We start from the raw sequence: 24,472 nt of genomic DNA on the forward strand, positions 1-24,472 counted from the left end.
ACACCTGGCTTTTTAAATTTTTTTTATTTTTTTATTTTTTGAGAAGGAGTCTCGCTCTGTCCCCCAGGCTGGAGTGCAGTGGTGCAATCTCAGCTCACTGCAACCTCTGTCTCCTGGGTTCAAGCAATTCTCCTACCTCAGCCTCCTGAGTAGCTGGGATTACAGGCGCCCACCACCACGCCTGGCTAATTTTTGCATTTTTAGTAGAGATGGGGTTTCACCACATTTGGCCAGGCTGGTCTCAAACTCCTGACCTCAGGTGATCCGCCCGCCTCGGCCTCCCAACGTGCTGGGATTACAGGCATGAGCCACTGTGCCCGGCCTTTTTTTTTTGGGGGGGGGGGGTAGAGACAGGGTCTCACTATGTTGCCCAGGCTGGTTTCAAACTCCTGGGCTCAAGTGATCCTCCCATCTCAGCTTCCCAAAGTTCTGGGATTTTAGGCATGAGCCACTGTGCCCAGCCCAATATTGTATTATATAAGCAAATCTTGAGATCAACTCTCACTTCTTTAATATAGGAACAATGACAATGACAGTTTCCTAACTGAATACCTGACCACAGGGGCTAGACTACATGATCGCCTAAAATCTGTTCCAGCTCTAAGATCTGGAATTTATTATCTGATCCTTCACACCTGATTATAAAGCTTCTGCTTGAACATGTCCATCTACTTCAAATTCTATTGTTTGAAAGCTTTAATCTTTTTTTTTTTTTTTTTAGCTGAAACTGTCATCCTTGAATTTCTCCTCAGGACAGTTCTCCTATTCTCCAGGAGACCTTCAAAGTCCCTTCCAACTCTGAAATTTTAAGATTCTATGAAATGTAGACGTATGGAGTGAGGTTTCAGGCAGTTTTGAAAGGATCATAACGGCAGTTTCCATTTGCATTAAGTGTGAATTGTACTGAAGTGGGTGTTCTTTGGTGTACCCCATAATATCTCAAACATTATTTGGTATACAGTACATACTCATTAAGAATTATAGCCTCATTAGACTATGATATAGATTAGTCAATCTCAATTCTGATCATTTAAACTCCATTATATGCTATTACCAAATATCAATCTTTTAAACAACAGAAATAATTCATATATTTGTAAAATAAAATCAAAAACATAGATAGGAAATTGTTAAAGGTTTAAATTAAACTCTAAATTCCATGAGAGTTGTTGGGCAAGTCTTCCTTTTTCTAAGCACAACTCCCTCTGGAGTTTTTAACCCTGTACCATGAAAATTCCTGATGAGCAAAAACTTGAAAGCAAGGTATGGGAAAGAGTTACAAATACTCTGGTCCAAGCTAAAATCACTTGTGGGGATGATGCAACCTCAATTTAACAGAAACATCTTCCCCTTAGTATGACAATAAACTTCCAGAGAAAAATGCAAGAAACAAGAATGCCTAGAGCTGAGAGGGAGAGTTGGGTTAGGAGTGATGGCTAAGGAGTGCATGGTTTCTTTTTGAGGTAATTAAAATGTTCTAAGAGTGATTGTGGTGATGAATATATAACTCTGAATATACTAATGAATATATAACCGAATTTACTAAAAGTCACTGAATTGTACACTTCAAGTGGCAAATTATATGGTATGTGAATTATATCTCAAAGCTGATTTTTTAAAAAGAGAAAGAAAGAAAGAAAGAAAAGCAAATATCCTTTAAGAGGTACTTGAAACTTACCTCCTTCTCCAGATCCAGATCCATTATCTGAGAAGAAAAACAAAGAATGAATATGAACATTTTTCCCGGAAATTTCATCTTATCAAATAATAAAATTTCCTATCAAAAATAAAACTGTGATATCCATTCTCAAAGAGTCCTTTTCTCATATTTTTGATATCTTATTTATTCTTACATACTTATTTCATGCTGCTCTTAAAATATAAATTGCTTAGATACATAATCATCTATATTTCATACATCTTTGTATCCCATTAAGGACATACCCAGATGCTTTGCACAGAGTAAAGACAATAAATACTGTAAAGTAAAAGGCTAAATATAAATAATTAATTTTAATCCACTCATTTAAAAGATAAGAGAAAATTTTAGTTTTTGTTAAAGCTTGAGAGAAATAATGAATAAGCTGCTTTTATTAGAAAGGCAGGAAAAGAGCTTTGTGTCTTACTACAAAAAAAAAAATCTTCTTAAGGAAATCTGCGGATAAAGACCAAAAGCCAAAAGGTAAGAAAAGCCCCAAGGTTTAGGAAGCAAGGAACCAAAGGCTTGAGGTTTTCATGTTACTAATAAAATTAACTTCCTCTAGGAAATCCAATCCGAAGGACTTACCTGACTTGTCGCTAGTGAAATTAAAAAGAGCCTTCATCAAAGTTACCAGAAAGAAGCCAGTCTCAAGTACAATTAATGTAAAATATTTATTCTATAATCCTAAAGGAACCAACATATTAGCACAGAACATGTTGAAAAGAGGGTAATGATGTAAAATCATCAGCACAGAGTCATTTTAAAAAGCAGAGAGAGCAAGTGAGGAATTTGATGCTTTATCTAGCACTTGCCAGGGGAGAGGATACCCTGGATCCTAAAGAACCCATGCTAGCTCTCCAAATTGTCCTCTAGAGCAGAAAAACAACACTCAGAACAATATTGTTCCCTTCCCTTCAAGCTCCTTCGGACAATAATCAAATTCCCAGATACCGCAGAAACAGGAGGAATTAGAAAAATATATATTGTATGCAGTACCCATTGTAAAATCTTCATGGGATTTTATGGAAAGTCTTAAATTATGTTCAATTTTGATTAATCAACCACAAAATGACATTTTCTCTGAGTAAATAAGGAGGAAATGAAAGAGTGATGGAACAGAAAAAAAGAGAGCGAGGGAGGAAACTCAAAATTGTTTTTATGACCAAACTCTTCTTAGGAAAACACCCCTTTATTACTTCGATTCCACATACAATGATTGGTTACATATTATGTGCCAGGCACCATGGTAAATGCGAGGAATAAAATGATAAATAAGACATATTCCCAGTACACGAGATACTACTCCCAATCTTTTTTTCAAACCATGTCTAATTTTAATAAATATAAAAATCTCATACCTTCATCATTTAGAATCCTTAAATAAATTAAATACTGTGGCTACTCTGATAACAAGGTAGAATTCTCCCTGTATGTTTTGTAAATGGTACGCATTTCCCCAACCTACACGATTCCATCCCACCCTGAGATTATGATACATATCCCTAGGTAAGACAGTACCTCCCCACTGAGAAAGCACTGATTTGGCTGGAGGTACTTATGTCAGATGAATGAAATACAATATGGTATATGTATAGAAATACACCCAAGGTATAAACAAACTCTGCCAGGAGATGTCACAGAAGGAAGATTTCACAGAGGAGAAAAGGCTTAAGACCAACCTTAAGCATAAGAAAAAGAGTTTTCAAATAAGGAAAAGAGAATAGTATTTCTAGTTCAAGGAATAGGATCCACAAAAGACCAAATAACATAAAACACTGCCCACTCAGAAAATAAAATCAATATAGCAGCTTATAACTTCACTCATTCAATCCTTATTTAACAACCCCAGGAGATAATATCCACTTAACAAGTTAAGGAATTGGGGCTCAGAGAGGCTTAGTGATTTGTCCAAGGTCACACAGTAAATAAGGGTTGGAGTTAGGTTAAGGCGAGGTCTTGTAACCCTAGCACAGTGCTCCCAATCTACCACTTTCCTGCCTAATGTTTAACATTAGGTGTTAACACTTGCTGTCTTAAACATATGATCCTCATAAGTGAAGCATAATTTGAGACTGGAAAGAACCTCCATATTCCTCTTTAATTTCTAGATCATTTTGTGAAACACAATGTACTTAAAGAAGTATATAGGAACCACACCAAATCATAGTCTACTAGACTAAAAACATAATAATTTCTCCAAGCACGTGATTATTTTAGTGTGTATAGAAAGAATTTGGCCTTACTACAAGAGAGGTCTGGTCTTTTCCCTCTGCTTCCGGAAGGTAACCTACGTCATACCTGATAGGAGGATATTTGTAAGGGAGGGTGCTGACCACACTGGAACTTAGTGTTGGGGGTTGGGCCACGTCTAAGTCTTAGGGTGGGGGCTGGTTACACGAGAAAGACCAATCATGAAGAGTAGAGTAGGGGCTACAGGTCACAGTATTAGTGGACCCAGAGTCTTCAATTAACCACACAACCAACTCATCAAATTATACTTACATAATGAGCCCCAATAAAAACTATGAATATCAGGGTACAATGGCTCACACCTGTAATCCCAGCACTTTGGGAGGCCAAGGCAGGCAAATTGCTTGAGCTCACAAGTTCAAGACCAGCCTGGGCAACATGGCAAAACCCTGTCCCTACAAAAAATACAAAAAAAAAATGAGCCTGGCATGTTGGCATGTGTCTGTAGTCCCAGCTACTCAGGAGACGGAGGTGGGAGGATCCCTTGAGCCTGGGAGGTCAAGGCTGCAGTGAGTCATGATCGTGCCACTGCACTCCAGCCTGAGGAACAGAGTGAGGTGCAGTCTCATAAAGAAAAAACTATGAACACTGATGCTCAGGCAAGCTTTCCTGGCTGGCAATACTCCATGTGCACTGCCACATACTGTAACTAGGAGGAGTTAACTCTGTCCATGCCTCCACTGGGAAAGAAAAATCAGCAACTCCATGTTTGGAACCTTCCCAGAATCTTCGGGGCATCTCTTTCTTTGGTTGATTTTAACATGTAACTTCTCCCTTCATAACCATGCATATAACAGCTGTCAGTGAGTCTGTTAGCCCTTCTAGCAAATTACTGAGCCTAGGGTTAGCTGGGGAACCTCTTGATCTCAGCTGGTGTCAGAAGTGAGAACAGCCTTGGAGACTGTCCCCTTTGACTTTGTAGTTGACCCTAAAATTGTCACATTTAGTAAAATGGAGAATTTCTGAACACTGTAATATATAGGGAAAGAAAGGAAGTGGAAATCCCGTAAGAATGGCCTTCACCTTTACCACTAACCTCGAAATAATAATTCAAGTTACCTCACCGGCATCTCTATCCCCAAACATTAATACAAACACAAGAAAATAACATTAATAGTTCCCCAAATCAACCACTACCAATTCTGGAAGGAAAAAAAAGATGAAGTAAATACAAACAGCATGGGATGAACAGGTGGCAGAGAAAAAACTTGGAAAGCAACAATCTGTGATACTGCTAATGACTTTCTACAGAAATTCCTCACCTTTTTTTTTTTTTTTTTTTTCTGAGATGGAGTCTTGCTCTGTCGCCCAGGCTGGAGCACAGTGGTGCGATCTTGGCTCACTGCAAGCTCCACCTCCTGGGTTCACGCCATTCTCCTGCCTCAGCCTCCCGAGTAGCTGGGACTGCAGGTGCCCGCCACCACACCCGGCTAATTTTTTGTATTTTTTAGTAGAGACGGGGTTTCACTGTGTTAGCCAGGATGGTCTCAATCTCCTGACCTCGTGATCTGCCCGCCTCGGCCTCCCAAAGTGCTGGGATTATAGGCGTGAGCCACCGCACCCGACCTTCCTCACCTGTTTTTAAAAAATCATCAAGACAGATCCCCTATCATTCCCCACCTCAAAGCTCATTCTGTCTAATGTTCAAATCATAAGGCAAAGGACATGAAAAGAAAGTAAGTCCCTATAAAAAGAGTGTTAAGCCTTAACAATGTAGTAAGGAGTAACATAAGTCTATACAAGACCACCTGGGGTTAAAAAGCAACAACCTGAAATGAGGGCAAAAAGATTTCCCCTACTCCCCGCAACAACCACCACCAATCCACGCAGCAGTTGTGGAAATATACCTCTGACTCAAAACCCCCTTTTAGAAATGATTCCACCATATTTTCCAAAATTTATTCAGAAGAATATCATACATACCAGAGTAGCATGGTCCTCTTGCTACTACTGTTATCTCTTTCTGGTGCTTACAAGCAGCCCTTCTGAGAAAGCATTCATTTTGATAAGTGTCCCCATTTGATCCACAGACAGGAATATAATTTGTATGGCACTGCAAAAGCAACAAAAATAAATTCTCAGAACTAGGCATGAATATTAATAGTTTATTTCACATTCATGAATGCAATACCATAGCATTATGACATACTTCGCTACTGAATAGTCTGGGTTTTTGTTTTTTTTTTTGGCTTAAAAAGAATTATGCTACTTCTTCATACCTTTTCTCACATTCATAAGGAAAATAACTACCAACTATCCATAAAAATGAGAATGAAAATCTCTATCTACTTCATTTGCTTGCTATGAAAAACCACCGAGGTAATAAGAGGAAATTATTGACAATGTAAAGAGTGCTACTTATGTAATAGCATTTTATTATTATCAAAATTCATTTATTCATTCAAACCTAATCATAAAAATAGAAAAAAATCATTATTCAAAACATCTAGTAGGCAAAGTCCCAAGGTAAATGGTACAGAAGACACAAAGAAATATAGGATGATCTCTGTTCTTGGAAACCTTACAATCTTGTCAGAGAGTCATACGAGTAGGAAAAAAAACCAATACTGCAAAGCTAGATCATGTACCAAATCAGTAAGCATGTGATGCCTAATACCTATTATTGTAAGCTGAAGTATTCAAGAAAAGCATCCTCAGAGAAAGTGGAATATGAACTGAGCCCTGAAAGATGAGTAGAAATAAGACAGGTGAAGAAGAAAAAAGGTAATACAGGTTTGAGAAATGACACTGGACCTGTATGTAGGAAAACTTGAAAACATCTACATGTCAGAAATATCATAAATGACTAAAGTTTTAAAATCTGGGGAAAATGTTATAACAATATGATACAAGTTATTATTACTTAAAAAATAGATCATACAAATTAATAAAAACGGGACTAAAGACAGACATGAAGTGTTTACAGAAAAATTACAAATGGCCAGTTAATGCATAAAATATTATTGATCTTCACTAGCAATCAGAGTTGTCCACTAAGATGAGATGCTATTTCCAACTTATAAAATTGGCTATTAAGAAATTCAATTAGGTGGACATCCCACTACACCAGTTTTGGTCATCTAAATTGGTTCTACTTTGGGGTAACATAATTAAAGAATATGTTTCAAGAATCCTAAAAAAAGGAATACAGCTTTTGATCCAGAATTACACATTTAGAAATCAATGTGACAGAAACTTGTAGACAAACATTTATTACAGCCATTTCCAACAGAAATTTATAATATCAATAACCTAAAAATCTTAATATCTAACAAGACAATGTTTAATTGAAGTATAACTGTTCAAGAAATTAATATTGCAGTCATTAAGAATTACCTTTTGAACTTAAACAATCCAACAAGTAAAAGGCAAATAATTCCATTAAAAATAGGGTAAAGGACATGAACAGACACTTCTCAAAAGAAGACATACAAGTGACCAATAAACATGAAAAAATGCTCAACATCACTAATCACCAGAGAAATGCAAATCAAAACCACAAGAAAACACCATCTCACAAGAGTCAAAATGGCTATTATTAAAAAGTCAAAATAACAGATGCTGGTGGGACTGCAAAGAAAAGGGAACGCTACACAGGTGGGAATGTAAATTAGCTCAGCCACTGTGGAAAGCAGTTTGGAGATTTCTCAAAGAACTTAAAACAGAACTACCATTCAACTCAGCAATCTCATTACTGGGTATGTACCCAAAGGAAAATCAATCATTCTACCAAAAAGACACATGCACCCATATGTTCATCGCAGCACTATTCACAATAACAAAGACATGGAATCAATCTAGGTGCCCAACAATGGTGAATTTGATAAAGAACATGTGGTATATACACACCAAGGAATACTACACAACCATAAAAAAGAATGAAATAATGTCCTCTGCAGCAACATGGATGCAGCTGGAGGCCAATATCCTAACTGAGGAACAGAAAACCAAATACCCCATGCTCTCATTAGTGTTAGGTAAACATTGGATACACATGGACATAAAGATGGGAACAATAGACACTGGACACTACTACAGTGGGGAGAGAGGGAGAAAGGCAAGCACTGAAAAACTACCTATTAGGTACTATGCTCACTACCTGGGTGGCAGGATCAGCAATAAACCCATCTACCTACACATGTAGCCCTTGAAACTAAAATAAAAGCTGAAGTTTAAAAATAGTAATTGTAAAAAAGAATTACCTTTAAAAAAATATATTGTGTGACAAGAAAAGCTAACAAAGTTAGGCAAAAAGCACATATATAATTTCTGGGAATTCTGTACTTTTTTTTTTTTTTTTTTTGAGATGGAGTCTCGCTCTGTCGCCTAGGCTGGAGAGCAGTGGCATGGTCTCGGCTCACTGGAAGCTCCACCTCCTGGGTTCATGCCATTCTCCTGCCTCAGCCTCCCGAGTAGCTGGGACTACAGGCGCCCGCCACCACGCCCGGCTAATCTTTTTTGTATTTTTAGTAGAGACGGGGTTTCACTGTGTTAGCCAGGATGGTCTTGATCTCCTGACCCTGTGATCCGCCCGCCTCGGCCTCCCAAAGTGCTGGGATTACAGGCGTAAGCCACTGCACCTGGCCTGAATTCTGTACTATTTTTAAACGTATTATGTATTCCACAAAGCTAACTGTAAATGTTTTAAATAATATGATAATATAAAATAAAATATAGCAAGAAAATAAAGTATATTTATAGCCCATTTAGAAAAAAATGAATACATGTAAAATAAGTCCTGGAATAAAATGTCAACAAATTTTTCACATTACCTGTCTTCATGGTTTCCTAGTTCCCTATTTAAGATTTTCCATATTTCTCTATTTTTCTTCAATGAGCAAGACTTACTTTTATCATTTATCTACTTTTAAAAAGTGATCAGATTTACTTTATGAAGCATACATCTGGCATGCTACCACAGGTCAAGCACTGGTAAAAACAACTTCTAGTAAAATATTTTATAACCTAGCCAACTTTGCTATACATTCAGTATCAGCAGAATCTTACACCAACTTTTCTTAAAATTATATTTTTATTTTAGGAAGCCTCCCTATTATATGTATTCCTCCAGTTTTTCATGGATCACATTCCTTTCTTCTCTTTCCCTAAAATTTACACAATACCTAGTATGATGACTACATAAGTCAATGTTACTTTGTAATTATACAATACTCAATTAGCCAAGGAAACTACTATGAGCTCCAAGATATCAAGTGCTAAATCTATGAACTTTCCAATCCCACTTCATTCCTCAACAAATGCTTACTTTCTAACGTAGTGTTGTGTTCACAAAGGTGCCAATATCGCCCCCTAGGGGTGGCTGTCCCTGTGGAGGCATTTTTGGTTGTCACATTGACAGACGGACATTACTGTCATTTACCAGATAGATTCCAAGGATGCCTGAAGTACTGCAAAGGAAAGGACAGTTCCATACAACAAAAGCAAGTACCACACAACTTCTGAATGTCTCTCTGGCTATTCATGTAGGAATTTTGACAAGACTTTCCTTAATACTACAAATCAGTCTGATCTGTTATAACTTATCCTAATATTGGTTTTTATTCTAGCATCTACTAGACATCTACATTTTTGTTTCATGTACTCCTGGTATGAAATTGCTTTTAGTTGTTTTTTTTGTTTTTGTTTTTGTTTTTGAGACAGGGTCTAGCTCTGTCGCCAGGTTGGAGTGCAGTGGTGCAATCTAGGCTCACTGCTATCTCCACCTCCCGGGTTCATGCAATTCTCCTGCCTCAGCCTCCCGAGTAGCTGGGATTACAGGCACACACCACCATGCCCAGCCAATTTTTGTATTTTTAGTAGAGACGGGGTTTCACCATGTTGGCCAGGATGGTCTTGAACTCCTGACCTCGTGATCCGCCCACCTCGGCCTCCCAAAGTGCTGGGATTACAGGCATGAGCCACCGCGCCCGACCTGCTTTTAATTTTTTTAATCCAAACATTTATCATAAGCAGACATAAACATCTGATGACTGTATTTTCTTCTATGGTAATCATACCTAAGCATTTACATTCTGAAATATTTATTTTATTATAAATTACTTTTATTTCTCCTTTACATTGCAATCATGCATTAAATTCATTTCTTTAATCATGTGTTTATGTAGGTTAATTTATCCGTGAATTTCTTCTAAGGATAGTAAAGAAACTGAATATTAAAATGAAGCATTAATTCTGATAGGGCTGAGAATCTTCACATTTATTCAACAGTTTTTATCCAGTAAGCATTAGTCTACAACTTTAAGTGTCCTAACTTAAATATCATAAACCATGTGAAGCACATGGTTGAATGCTTAGAGCTAAGGCTATAAAGCCAAAAATGTTTGAATTCAAATCCTGGGCCCACCAACCATGTGACTATGGGCTAGCACCATCACCATGTTCAATGGTGTACAATGGTGATTATAATACTACCTACCTAACAAAGTTGTTATGAAGATTAAATAAGATAATCTACCTTTGGCATTTCTATCTGACCATGGTACATTCTCAATAAACATTAGCTATTTTGCTATTGCTAGTATCATTTCTCAGTCTTAAGTGTTTGCCAACAGTCACTAATAAGTGGAAGAGCCACAATTCCTCCCATATGATGTATTTTAACCACTACACACTAAAGTTAAGTCAGTGGTGTATTGCCATCTGTCACTTGGTGATACTGAGCAGAGGACTTAATGTCTCTGAAATTCACCCTCAAGCATATACCTAGGAGTGAGTGTGAGATGGGAGAAGTAGACCTGCTGTTGGTCATTCTCAGTTTCCATGGGTCTCTCCTGGAAGCCTCTAATTACGCTAATGGACAAATTATGGGATTTGGACAATTTTAACAACATGCGATTTCTGACTTATGCACTGATGTTGGATTCTAAGTCTAACCTAAAGTCTGCTCCTCTATATTGCCACCCTTGTTGGGAGGAAGAACTCTCCCCTGTACCTTTTCTTTAGCTAGAAGAATGTGATGATGTTGCCAGCTATTTTAAGTAGTTTAGAAAGATGAAGCAGTGTACGACTCTGGAACTGCACCCATTCAAGCATTTATTGTGTACCTACTGTGTGTCAGGAACTATGCTGAATACAGCAAGTAGAAAATAATAACAAGGTTGTGATGATTAATTTTATGTGTCAACTTGACTGGGCCCCATGGTGCCCAGATTAAACATCATTTCTGGGTTTATCTGTGAAGGAATTTCTAGATGAGATTAATATTTGCATCAGTGGATCAAGTAAAGCAGACTGCCCTCCCCAGTGTGAGTGGGCACTATTCAATCCACTGAAGAACTGAACAGAATTCTTCTCTCCTTCTGCTTGACCACTTAAGCTAGGACATCGATCTTCTCCTGGTGCCCAGGCCTTCAGTCTCAGATAGGGACTTGTACCACTGGCTTTCCTGGGCTAGTATACAGATGACGGACTGTAGGACTTCTCAGCCTCCATAATCAAATGAGCTAATTCCTTATTGCTCGCTCGCTCTCACATTCGTGTGTGTGTGTGTGTGTGTTTCTGTTTCTCTGGAGAACTGTGACTAATAAAGGGTCTAATAAGAGGGCATGGCACCTAGCGAGAGCAGACATTGATAAATACAGGAAGAAAGACACATAGTTCAGAGAACGCTAGAACAAAGACGAAGAAAGACAACACGAAAAAAAGTCATAGACTGTACTCTATACAAAGTTTTCAGGGAAAGATGCAGTATTAATCATTTTTCTATATACCAAATTAACAAAAGTGGCTTTGTTTATATGTGTGGCAAGATAATAGCTCTTATTAGCAGACTGAAAAAAAAACAATTTGAATTTTTATTTAAAATCCTATTATCTGTTAAAATGTATTTAAATAATGTCCCAGAAAGCTTCTATTTAGCACTAAAAGCACGCTGAATCATAAGCAAGTTTTTAAAATGAATTGAAAGATACTGCTAAAGCATCCAGCAGAGAAGGGTTTAATGGGCATGTCAGGTCATTATTTTTAAGCTGGCAATAACCTAAGTCTACCCTGAACAGATTTATAATCTTATAAAGGAAGGCAGAATGGTCAAAGGAAGGTTCACTCGGTAGCAAGATCAAACTATACTGTAAGCCCTGAGGCAGTTTGCTCCTACAAGGCAAGGAACCAGTCTTTAAACATCTTTACATCCTCAGCATCTAGTCTCATACCCAGCACAAGTAAGCACTGGATAAATGTCTAATGGTGTCAACTCCCAACATATTTGCCTTCCCTGCTTTGCCACAAGGTAAAAATGCAAGGAATTCAGACAGATCATGGAAGGATTTTCTAGCTCTTCAAGTATATTTTTTAAAACGTCAAAAAGGCTATTTCTTTATAATCTTAGAGTTTCAGGGAAATACTTTTCTCAAAAAATGAAGAAAAGCAGGGCTGGGCATAGCAGCTCATACCCGTAATCCCAGCACTTTGGGACGCCAAGGTGGGAAGACTGCTTGAGCCCAGGAGTTCAAGACCAGTCTGGGCAACCTAGAGGTCTTGGCTCTACAAAAAAAAAAATTTTTAATCAGCCAGGTATGGTGATGCACACCTGCTGTCCCAGCTACTCAGGAGGCTGGGGTGGGAAGATCATTTGAGTCCAGGAGGTCAAGGCTACAGTGAGCTATGATTGTGTCACTGCACTCCCACCTAGGCAACAGAGTGAGACCCCGTCTCAAACAAAAAAAAAGACAGATAAATATAAGGTGAAAATCTGAAATTTCTTTGTGTCTAAAATATAAACAAAATGAAAATGAAACTAAGATATACAATTATTTTTGTCAATTAAAAATACATAGTGTTAGAAAAACAAAAAAATGAAATTAGGATAACTTCTTTAAAATATAGAGTTCTTTGGAATCTATTGTTCCTGGAGAGGAACAATCTCCAAGATAAATACTATTAAATGATTTAATATTTAAAAGGGGAATTAAACAAATTTATATACACACAAAATACTTCTAGAAGGAAATGCAAGAAGTAACAGATGTTGCCTCTGAGAAGAGTTGACAGTCTGGAGTGGAAGCTTTTTTTGCTACATATCTTCTTACATTGTTCAAGTTGTTTACTATGGGCATACATTACTCTTTTTAAAAATAAATCAAAGTAGCCAGGCGCGGCAGCTCATGCCTGTAATCCCAGCACTTTGAGAGGCCAAGGCAGGCAGTTCACGAGGTCAAGAGTTCGAGACCATCCTGGCCAACATGGTGAAACCCCGTCTCTACTAAAAACACAAAAATTAGCTGGGTGTGGTGGCGTGCACCTGTAGTCCCAGCTACTAGGGAAGCTGAGGCAGGAGAATCGTTTGAACCCGGGAGGCGGAGGTTGCAGTGAGCCACGATCGCACCACTGCACTCCAGCCTGGCAACAGAGCGAGGCTCCATCTCAAAAAATAATAATAAATAAATAAAAATAAATAAATAAATCAAAGCAGCAGGTTCTCTTGAGAGTTTATGAGTTAATGAATATCAAATGCTCAGCATAGTAAGCAATATATATATATTCCAATATTGTATTGTACAGAGTATATATATATATATGCATACACATATGCCTTTATAAATCAACATGAGGGAAAAAGAAAATACCCCAGAAACTAGACACAGAATATGAAATATTAACTCACAAAAAAAAATGGTAACAAATACACGGCACATTTTCAATTTCTCTAGTAATCAAATGCAAATAAAAATTGTTTTGCCTTTCAGATTTGTAAATTTAAAAGGACCAACAAAATCCACTACCAAAAGGTTGAGGGGAAACAGGACATCTGATATGAGGTTACTGGTGATAATGTTAATCTGCACATGAGCATCCACTGGCCCAACAATTCCACCTCAAGGAATTTAACCTAAGGAAACACAGCAGCTGAAGAGGAGAACAGCCCCGGTCTTCCCCACACAGGGTGACTAAATCTTCAACAACAAAACCCACCACCTTTCTTTTAACGAACCAGATAACAGACTTGAGGACAATCACAGCCACTAAAAAGTGAGAGGGAAATCTCGGAAAGGAGAGAGTTCGAGGGGAGTCCCAGTTTCCGAGGGGAGTCCCAGTTTCCGCGTATAAACTCAGAGCACGTTTCTGGCAGACCCCTAAACCACACATGGGGCAGACTCCAAGTAGCCCCAGTGAGGCTAAAAGAAATGAATTGATACTTGTGTTGCTGCCCACCACAAGTAAGGCAGAATCTGCAGTTTGAATTCAGCCAACTGTTTCAAAAATAACAATAATCTTCAAAGGAACATAACAAAACTCACACACTCTAAAACATATGATTCACAATGTATAGGATAAATTCAAAGTTACTCTAATGTGAAGAAACAGGAAAATATGGTCCACTCTCACATGAGAAAACAATCAACAGAGGCAATATCTGAGGATGTCCTAGATATGGACATTAGCAGACATATTTTAAAGCGGCAATAACATCTACTCTCAAGGAAAATATGCTTACAGTGAATGAAAAGAGGAAATCCCAGCAGATAAACAGAAACTGTAAATTCTAAACATAAAAAATCTACAATTAAAAACTCACTGGATGGGAAGAATGGAGATGACAGAAGAAAGGATTAGTGAACCTGAAGACAGATCAATAAAAATTATCTAATGTAAAGAATAGGAAAAAATTTGGGAAAAAAAATGAACAGAGTATCAGGGACCTTGAGACAGTATCAAAAGGTCTAACACATCATGGAAGTCCCAGATTACAAGAAATAATAAACAGAAAAAAAATTTTAAGAAATAATGACAAAATATTTCTTAAACTGAGTAACAAATAGATTTCAGAAGTTCTGCCAACCCCAAGCATGATATAAGTTCAAGGAAAACCACACCACAGTACTTAATAGTCAAAAACAGTAAGGAAAAAATCTTGAAAGCAGTCAGAGAAAAATGACACATTAGGTTCAGGGGGAAAACAGTTCAAATTATCACCGACTTCTCATTTCATTCTGGGTAAAGTCACCTTCCATGCTATGCAGAGCTCTATGGAAAGGTGCTCTTGGCAAAGAAATGATGTCTCCAGCCAACAGGCAGCAGGGATCTGAAGCCAGCCAAAAGCTACCTAAGAAAGCCTGGCAGAAGGTGGCTGATATGAAAATGCCCAAGAGAAACCCTCCTATCATTCTATGTCATTGAATGTAAAGCCCCTTTCAACCATGAAGAAACTGGCTGGACAACAGTATACCTACATACCCTTCCTCCTTTACCTAAACTCTCCACTTCTTTCAATTAAAATAAACCACCTGATGGTCTACAGTTTTCAAAGATGCTTCATATGCAAGCTTTCTTTCCAATTTTGATTCTCATTTACAGTATCATAAGTAAGGGTAGGAAACGTGCCTTCACTTTTCAGATAGAATACTGATGCCAAGAAAATTACCTGAGCTCATACAGGAATTTGCCTGAGGTCACAGGGTTACCAGAAATACTAACTTTCCTATGCTTTCGTTCCTGATTTCTGTACCCTTTCTTCCCCTCAAAACCCAAATGGTGGGTAGGTTTAGAATAAAATTGTGAGTGGAAAAAAAATTCTAGTTCCTTTTTCGCCTCATATCAAATCAACCATCAGAGACCATCTTGTAAGAAACATTCTGAAGTCTGATTACCATTTAACCACAGAAAATAAAAAGAGAGAATTAAATATAACATATTTCCCTTGTTTTACTTTTTTAGACAACAGAATCACAACTAAAAGAGCATCTGAAAAGCAAAAATATTTACACTCTTAGTTTGAGGTTCCACTTGCTATTCGAGCTCTAACCTTGACTTACCCCGAGTCTCCAAGTCAGTCAAGTTCTGTGGCCTGAAGAGATGAGACAGCAACAAATAAGAATGGAAGAGAAAGAGACAGACTAGAAAGAGAAGAAAAGGAAAAAGATGCCAACATTTAAAATAAGAGACTCTAGTTCAACCTGTACCTCTTTCCTTTCAGTGACAATTATACCTTACATTTAAATAGATATTTGACATTTTTTCAAAGAATTGTCACATCTATTATTGTCAATCTGTTCTCTCAATTCCATGCAAGCAGCATGGAAGGCACAAATAACAGGGCATCATCTGACAAAAAAGAACTGAGGGGCTGTGACCCCAATTTCTTTATGGGGTTCAAGGTGTTTTAGGTTTTTTAATTTGAAGAATTTAGAATTATAAAATACAAAGAATATAAAACTCCAAAATAGGCTGGGTTTCCTCACCTGAAATTGGCATGCACATTTCAAACCATCTCCATCTTCTTTACAGACTCCTCCATATTTACATGATGACTCATCACAAACTCTTACGTCAGACTCCCTCACATTTAATTCTGCAAAAGAAAAAAATTGTTTGACATATATATTTGGCTTTTTATTACGTGTGTGTGTGTGTGCGTGTGTGTGTGTGTGTGTGTATGAAAAAGTCCTTAAAATGTATTGAGCCCCCCCCATTCAGAAGTGTAATAAGACATAACTATACAAAAAGAAATTCTGTAAGACACAAAATGCTCAGTATTCCCCAAACAGAATCCTGCATAGTAATGAGCCTAAAAGTAACTCAAAATAGAACTCAAAATTTCAGGACTTAACATAATTTCCAAAGGTAAATCTGTGGAATTTTTCTATTTTGCCTTCTAAGGCCTTAAGGTAGCAATCTTACTATTTCTTATTTAACATTTTAGGTTATTTTTCTAGTAAGTTACTTTTAAGGCTAATGAGAATTAACAGTAATATTAATTAAATGAGATAAAAATTATCTTAATTATTTTGGTATGCAGAATAAATTTTGGGTGATCATTATTCATTCTAGACAAACTATTTTAACTACAAAAGAACAGTGAATCTGAATTTCATACAATAAATAATATGGAGCATTTGTGTACACAGAATTAAAGAGATTCAAAATCTTACTAGACTTAAAACTTTAAATGGACTGAATTAAGTTGACTCTACCAAAGCAAGCAGAGCCAATCAACAATACCAGAATTCTGTGGTCATATTGCTCCTGCTCCAACATTAAGCACCAAATTAAGCTTCAAGGTTAGTGCTTGAAGCTGCCAATCAGTGAAAGTGGGTGAAAATCACTACAATGCAATTTTCATATACTTTGTATGGGGAATGAGAGCTTACAAAAACAAATGCACTTAGGCAAACAATAAACAAATGACTGTTAAAAAAAAAAAAAAAAAAAAACCATCCCAGTGTAGTGGTGAATACATGAGTCTGGGAGCAGAGAGAGTCCTAGATTAACTCCTGATTCTGCTGCTCAAAAGCTAAGACTCTCTGGGAAAAGAGCAAGGACTCCTGTATCTCTAGATCATGATGAGGTCCCGGCAAAGAGATCTAAGGGAGCATTTCTCCAGTTATCCCCATTCCTGGTTGTTTTCTATTTCTAGATTTCAAAGCAGGACTCAGTAAACTAAGTCAAGAGAATTCTATGTCCGGTGACAACTGTCCTAGTGACATTTCATTACCTCTCTCTACCCCATTTGTTCCCACTGCTCTGCAGTGGTGTCTTGGGTCTCCTACTCCCAGCTCACCCTCCGAGGAGCTGGCAATCAAGTACCTGAATCCCTAAGGAGTTGACAGTCAACAGTACTTACTTGAGTAGTCACTGTCAACTAAGTACTGCACAAGGGCAAGATCACATCTAGGTGGGTTACAAAAAAATTACCTTTCTTAAATGATTTCTGGGTTACAAAAAATTATTTTCCTTAAATGATCTCAGGTGCACAGAACTGGATTAAAGCTCAAGCACTCACCAAAAAAAAAAAAAAAAAAAAAAGACATGAGTGGAAACTTAAAGCAAGAGAAAGCTAACACAAGCATTTTGTTATTCTTACTGTTTCGCAAACTATTCCAGGTAGAGAAGGCCATCTTTTCATTCCTCATCACCCTGGCTGTGGAAGCTTTATGTCCTTAGTTCTCCTTACCTCCCCATTTTTGCTGTCTCTTCCCTTTCCCCCTTGACCATTTGCTTTAGCTCTTGAGGCTCAATCCTAGGTATAGGGATTTTCCCCCTGTCTACCCACACTTCTGCTAGGAACTTGGACAAGGTCTGGTTCCAATTACTATCAAATACACATCTTCAGACAAAAGGAATAATAAAGAACTGCCCTGTAAAAGAGGGTAAGAATGTACAATATCTGCTCAACTAAGAGCTTAATCAAGTTTAGGGGCTACAGAAATAAGAACTGCACAATTTGACTAATGAAATACAGTGCATTTGTCTTTTCTCCTTTCTCTGTAGGCTTAAAGTTCACACTGGGTTTTATTACAATCAGACATAAAAAACAAGAATAAGTAAAGTTTTTATTTTGTCTGCGAGGCAAGATAATGCTCTGAGTTATGATTTGCTACTTTGAGACTCTTGAATTGTAATGTTTTACCTGTTGTACTTTACAGGTACAGTGGATTGCAAGCTAGAACCTAAACCATCCCTGCCACCAGGAGTCACATTTGGTAACCCCAAGGAATGTTTGTATGAGGGACTACAGAATACTTTAGGGGAATAATCATCCCTGCTAATGTGAGGCAGAAAAGCTTGGTCCCACTGGCTGGGCCTGGTGGCTCACGCCTGTAATCCCAGCACTTTGGGAGGCTGAGCCAGGTGGATCACCTGAGGTCAGGAGTTCAAGACCAGCTTGGCCAACATAATGAAACCTCATTTCTACTAAAAATACAAAAATTAGCTGGGCATGGCGGTACATGCCTGTAATCCCAGCTACTTGGGAGGCTGAGGTGGGAGGATCGCTTGAACCCAGGAGGAGGAGGCTGCAGTGAGGAGATCGTGCCACTGCACTCCAGCCTGAGTGAAAGAGCAAGACTCTGTCTCAAAAAAAAGAACTTGGCATAAACACAGCCTTGAACAAGAGAAGTGATCCCGAGCATAGTCCCTTCTAAAGACTTGGTTTGCTCCTCCAGCCCAGCCCCAAGAAGTCGTAACCGAGACAGAGGAGCTACAACAAAGAAACTAAAGAATGATTTTCACTAAAAACGAAGTGACAAGCTCTGCTTTGATGCTCACACAAGACATAATACATGGGGAGAAAGGAGCTGGGACACATCAACAGTCCCTGAATATCAGCAATGTATCTAGCAGGACAGCATAAGACCAAGGAGATGGTAGTGTCGGGCAAAGAGGTAGACCTCTGATATCTGACAGGAGGTACCAACGTGCAACTGCAGAGGCAGCAAACAGCACAGGAAGAAAAAGACAGGTGTCATGTAGCAGTGGAATGCATTAGTGGGCACACATCAAACACAATTTGGTGACTCCCGGAATAAATCTTGGAGGGAGGCATTTATGAGGGTGCTAGAGGTCCTATATCATTAATAGGTAAGGGTAAAAGTCATGAAATTCTGATTACTCTGGTTATTAGTCATATTTTATTTTATGCATATCTTGCTATCAAATCCATGCTAGTTTCATGTGTGTTCATGCATAAATATGATTAGTTTATCATCAGAAAGCCATTACTAAGCACCTACTAGGTACTTAAAACTATGCTAAGAATTTTGGACACACAGGAAAAAAATGTAACGGGATGATCTTGCTAATATATGCAACAATTAGTGATGAATTCAATACAGCCTATAATTAAGGGGCTAAATGCGTCATACAGTCTATGACTGCTGTAGGAGTTCAAGAGACAGGGGACAAAACTGGATTTGAGGCATAGGGTGCAGTGTCAGAAAAAACAAGACTTGTATTGACCTTGAAAAATACATAAGGCTTTTTTATCATAATAAAGCTAATACAGGATCATTATAAAGAATTTGGAAAAGATGTTTTAAATATAGAATGTTCTAATTGCCCACAACATATGAGTAATAGTAAAGGACAGAAAAGAAAAGAGAATGTTTTTATCTAGGAAAACAATGTAAGTTAAAGTAGAGAGAAAGTAATTTCATAGTACACACAAACAATATTAATATCAGTGGTTCCAAAACCATGTTCCTCAGGAACACTGGTGTCCTGGACTAGGGTGTGCCTTCATTAAAATCAAATATGAAATTTTCTCATTTGCAAACGAAAAAAAAATCAACAAAAAAACTTCTCATTTTTAAGGGGTTTTTTTCATTTATGTTTCTTAAACCTTCAATATCTGAGATTATTTCAGATTTGTTGCTGGCTATCAACTAACATCAGATGATTTCAGATATTTTGCTGGCTAGCAGCAAAAGTATGTTCAACAAATAGGTAAGGAATACTAATACAAATATTCCAACAATGTTTCATGAGAACACAGGTCAGGTCATGAATGTCACAAGCTCATGAATGGACATTTCAAATTGTTTTGTAGTTGCAGCAGTCACTGCTAATTGCCTACCTTGGATCTATTCTCCCCTTCTTACTTAGTAAGAGAACTCCAATTTTGTTCAGGGAAACAAAGTACCCAACTAAATAACCTACACATTTCTTGGCCTCCCTCGCTCTGTGTTCATATGTAGGCACTGTCCCTTCCTCCTTCATTCTTCCTCTGTTTTTTTCCTTGACTGGAGAGCAAACCTGTTGCCTAAAGTTGCAGCAGCCAAAAGATGACAGAGCAGAAAGACCAGGAGCAAGACAGTAAGATGGAGGAATCATGAAATCACCATACCGCCTGTGGATTTCCTCTTTCCAGACTTACCATTATAGAAAATAATGTATATAAATGAATACATTTTTTAAAAAGCCCTTATCATATAAGCCACCACTGGTCACACCACTGATACATGCAAACATAATTCCAATAGAATGATTGTGTGTAAATTTAATAAGATAAATATTTCTAAGCAATGGTCTTAAAAAATTTTGTGCTACATCAGAGACCACATGATAAAATTTATCAAGAGAATCATGACTTGCTGGTGCTCTGACACCTTTTTTTTTTTTTTTTTTTTTTTTTTTTGAGACAAGGTCTCACTCTGTTTCCCAGGCTGGAGTGCAGTGGTGTGAACACGGCTCACTGCAACCTCTGCCTCCTGGGCTCAAGCGATTATCCCACCTCAGCTTCCCAAATAGCTGGGCCTCAGCCTTCTGAGTAGCTGGGGGAACACAGGTGTGGACCACCATGCCCAGCTAATTTTTGTATTTTTTGTAGAGACGGGGTTCACCATGTTGCCCAGGCTGATCTTGAATTCTTGGGCTCAAGCCATCTGCCCACCTCAGCCTCCCAAAGTGCTAGGATTACAGGCATGAGCCACCACACCCAGCTGATTTCTAACAAATTTGAGAACAGAATCACTGCCTTAGCTTCAACCCAATACAGAAGGAATCTATTTTGCGATCATCTTCTGAATGTTCTTTGTTTTCAAGTATTCTGTACAGTACCAGGCATCAAGAGGACATTCTACTACCTGTCAATGATTATGATGATTACCCACCTGCCTTCCTGAAACCAAAATGGAAATTCAGTAAAATGGATGAGCCATTACTAAGGCCCTCAAAAATGAATTCTCCAAATAGAAATGTTTTACACAAAGAAGTACTCACAAGAGTTGCTCAGAACAAAATATTTTGCTCTTGTTGCAAATCTGCCCCACAATTCTCAAAATGTAAAACTTGTCTCGAGAATTTCATTAACATTTCAAAGCTCAGAAACAATACACACTAGTGGGAGAAACTCTGCTTTCTATGAACCTGAGCTGCCCAAATTCCCAACTTCTGGCAGCAACAACTAGGTTCAGGCTCTGATTCAAAATGAGATCCAGCAGCCTTCCAGAATGATACGACTTTTCTACCACCCTTCCGTTAAAAAAAAAGGTAGTTTTGGGGATCTTATGAGTTAGCTAACACTCACGGAGAGCCAAAAGGAAATAAACTTCATTAGATGTTACAACAGAATTCAGGGTTTCTCAGTCTGGGCACTATTGACATTTGGAACCAGATAATTCTTTGTTGTAGGGAATATCCTGTACACTGGAGGTTGTTTAGCAACAGTCCTGGCCTCTGCCCACTAGATGCCAGTAGGACCACACCAGCTCTGACAACCAAAATTGTCTCCAGACATAAGCAACCACATCCTGTGGAGGGGAGAGGGGGGAAGGGGGCAAAACTGTCCCCAGTTGAAAACTACAGTAAAGGGAAAGCAAACACTTTACATCTAATTCTCTGACACAATCACTACAAGGAAAATTAGTCAAATAATCGGCAATCTCAAAAGATCTCAACATACTGCCACAGCTATTCTCCATTTCAATAGAGGGACCTAAATATATTGATTCCAAGTTTATGTTAAATCCCCCACCTTTAATAGTACCTTAACCTCCAGCAGGCCTCACTTCCTCCTTCTTCCTATAGCAACTCTTCTTCTTCAAGGTCAAAGCAACCTCAGATCCAGTGGCTTTTTTCTTAAGTCCTCCAATCCTTTTCTTGACCCTTCTAGAGCAGGTGACACTTCTGGCCTCCCCTTGTAACCAAACAGTCTTCATTATCCCCGCAATTTTCTGACCTCTTTTCATTTACCCACTCCTTTTTCCTTCTCCTACTGCCCAGTCCGTGTCAATAACACTCTTAGAACTTATCTCCAACTTAATCAACTCTCCAGATTAACCAAAGTGTGGCATTCTCTATAAAACCTACAGAGCAATGCCTATGGCACAATGAATTCTCAAGGCTACTAGGCCCTCTCTAGAACATCCATGAGCACTTTAGCTCCAACCAAGGTAGCTGTTCTTGTGCTTCAAGAGTCAGTTACCCAGCCTATGTAGTTGTTACTACAATTATGTGATTTCAACATTTCATATGAGTGAAAATAAATTACTTCTATGAAAACTAAATTCAAAGACTTGAATAAGGTGAGCTACTTTTTAAAAAAAACCTACAGTTGCATTTAGAATTCTGCATCCACAAGTCTTTAGCTTCGTTTTTAAAGGGATTAAAACTGGAATTTGTTATCAATGCATTATACAAGTGGTTTGTTCAAGAAAGAGGAGGCCAGGTGCGGTGGCTCACGTCTGCAATCCCAGCACTTTGGGAGGCCAAGGCGGGCAGATCATGAGGTCAAGAGTTCAAGACCAGCCTGGCCAACGTGATGAAACCCTGTCTCTACTAAAAATACAAAAATTAGCTGGGCGTGGTGGCACGAGCCTGTAATCCCAGCTACTTGGGAGGCTGAGGCAGGAGAATTGCTTGAACTGCGACCCAGGAGGCAGAGGTAGCAGTGAGTAAGATCATGCCACTGCACTCCAGCCTGGGCTACAGAGCGAGACTCTGTCCCAAAAAAAAAAAAGAAACTATTCTCAAAGAAAAATTATGGGCCCTCTTTCAAAATATTTAATAAATATGTATATGTTAAAATAAAATGTTACATGCACTTATGAACCATTTTTGTGACTCCCTACTTTAAATAACTTTCTCAATTAACCAAATAACTACCAGATTCTTATGGGACCAAGACAAAAGGATCCCTACTGTATAGTAAATGTTCTGCCTTCAACCATCCCATGTGTCATCTCATTTTGTTCATTCTCTGGCAGTATTCACATTCACACCCACCACTTCGAGTCTTCAAACCTGGTTTTCCCAACCATATTAAAGCCATGTCATCTGTTTTTGCTAGTGCTATTTCCAGTCTTCAGAGCATTGCTGGGGAAAGTCCTATAAATTAATGTTCCCTAAGGCCTTATTAACATGTGGAAAACTTTAATTCATCTCTACTGGATTCTGTATTGACTCCCCACAGAGTATGTTCAAACTTTTCACCTTGTCCTTTAAAAAAAATTTGTCATGAGTTTATACTGACTGTCTAGATGTTAGTAGTATTTGGAGAAATCTGCCCTTTTTCAGAAAAGCAAACCAATCCAATCTGACAGGACCCTGCTGGATGGTTTCACTCCCAGAACAAGGCCAGTTTGTTCTTGAACATGTACCCAACTGCCTACAAAACAATTCCACGATCTCTATACTGAAAATAGCAGAAACATTTAAAATATTTAAACATTTGAAATATTGCACACCAGGAAATGGTGTGGTACAACTATGGAATATTATAAAGCTATTTAAAGATGTATATTATATAATATGGAAATAAGCTTATGAATGTTAAAGTGAAAATGCAGACCACAAAACTATATACACAGACTATGATTTTATATGAAAAACCTGCCAGGCACTGTGATGCAGGCCTGTAGTCCCAGCTACTTCGGAGGCTGAAGCAGAAAGACCAGGAGTTGAAGATCAGCTGGGACAATATAGTGAAACCCATTTCAAACACATACATACACACATACACACATACACACATACACACACACCATACATATAAGATAATCCAGCCAGGAATAAACAAAACCGGTAACAGTAACCTGTTACAGCAGTTGAACAATGAGTGATTTCTCCCCTTTTCAAGTTTCTATATTGGTTATTATTTAATGGGGAAAAAAAAAACCTCAATCTGATTTCAAAGACAACCCCAGAGACAGTTTGCTATATCACAGATGAAGCATAAGTTTAGATATCAGGAAGGGCCAAGTTCACGTGGTAGTTCTCCTTTTAGAATAATACTTTCCCTTGATATTGTAATGATTAGATAATGTATTCAAAAGCAATCGCACCTAG

The 24,472-nt window shown here is 38.1% G+C and overlaps 1 protein-coding gene across 1 annotated transcript in view; it reads right to left on the bottom strand.

Annotated features, from left to right (window-relative positions):
• Positions 1-24,472, bottom strand: part of TMEFF1 (transmembrane protein with EGF like and two follistatin like domains 1) — a 106,554-nt gene that overhangs the window by 64,708 nt on the left and 17,374 nt on the right. Inside the window, exons 2-4 of the mRNA XM_024930007.5 lie at positions 16,150-16,259; positions 5,876-6,005; positions 1,679-1,705 (exon numbers count right to left, since the gene is read on the bottom strand). Coding sequence (XP_024785775.2) covers positions 1,679-1,705; positions 5,876-6,005; positions 16,150-16,259 — 267 coding nt within the window. The remainder of the gene's footprint in view (positions 1-1,678; positions 1,706-5,875; positions 6,006-16,149; positions 16,260-24,472) is intronic.

This window comes from Pan paniscus, chromosome 11 (assembly GCF_029289425.2).
Source record: "Pan paniscus chromosome 11, NHGRI_mPanPan1-v2.0_pri, whole genome shotgun sequence".
In the NCBI taxonomy this organism is placed as follows: Eukaryota; Metazoa; Chordata; class Mammalia; order Primates; family Hominidae; genus Pan; species Pan paniscus.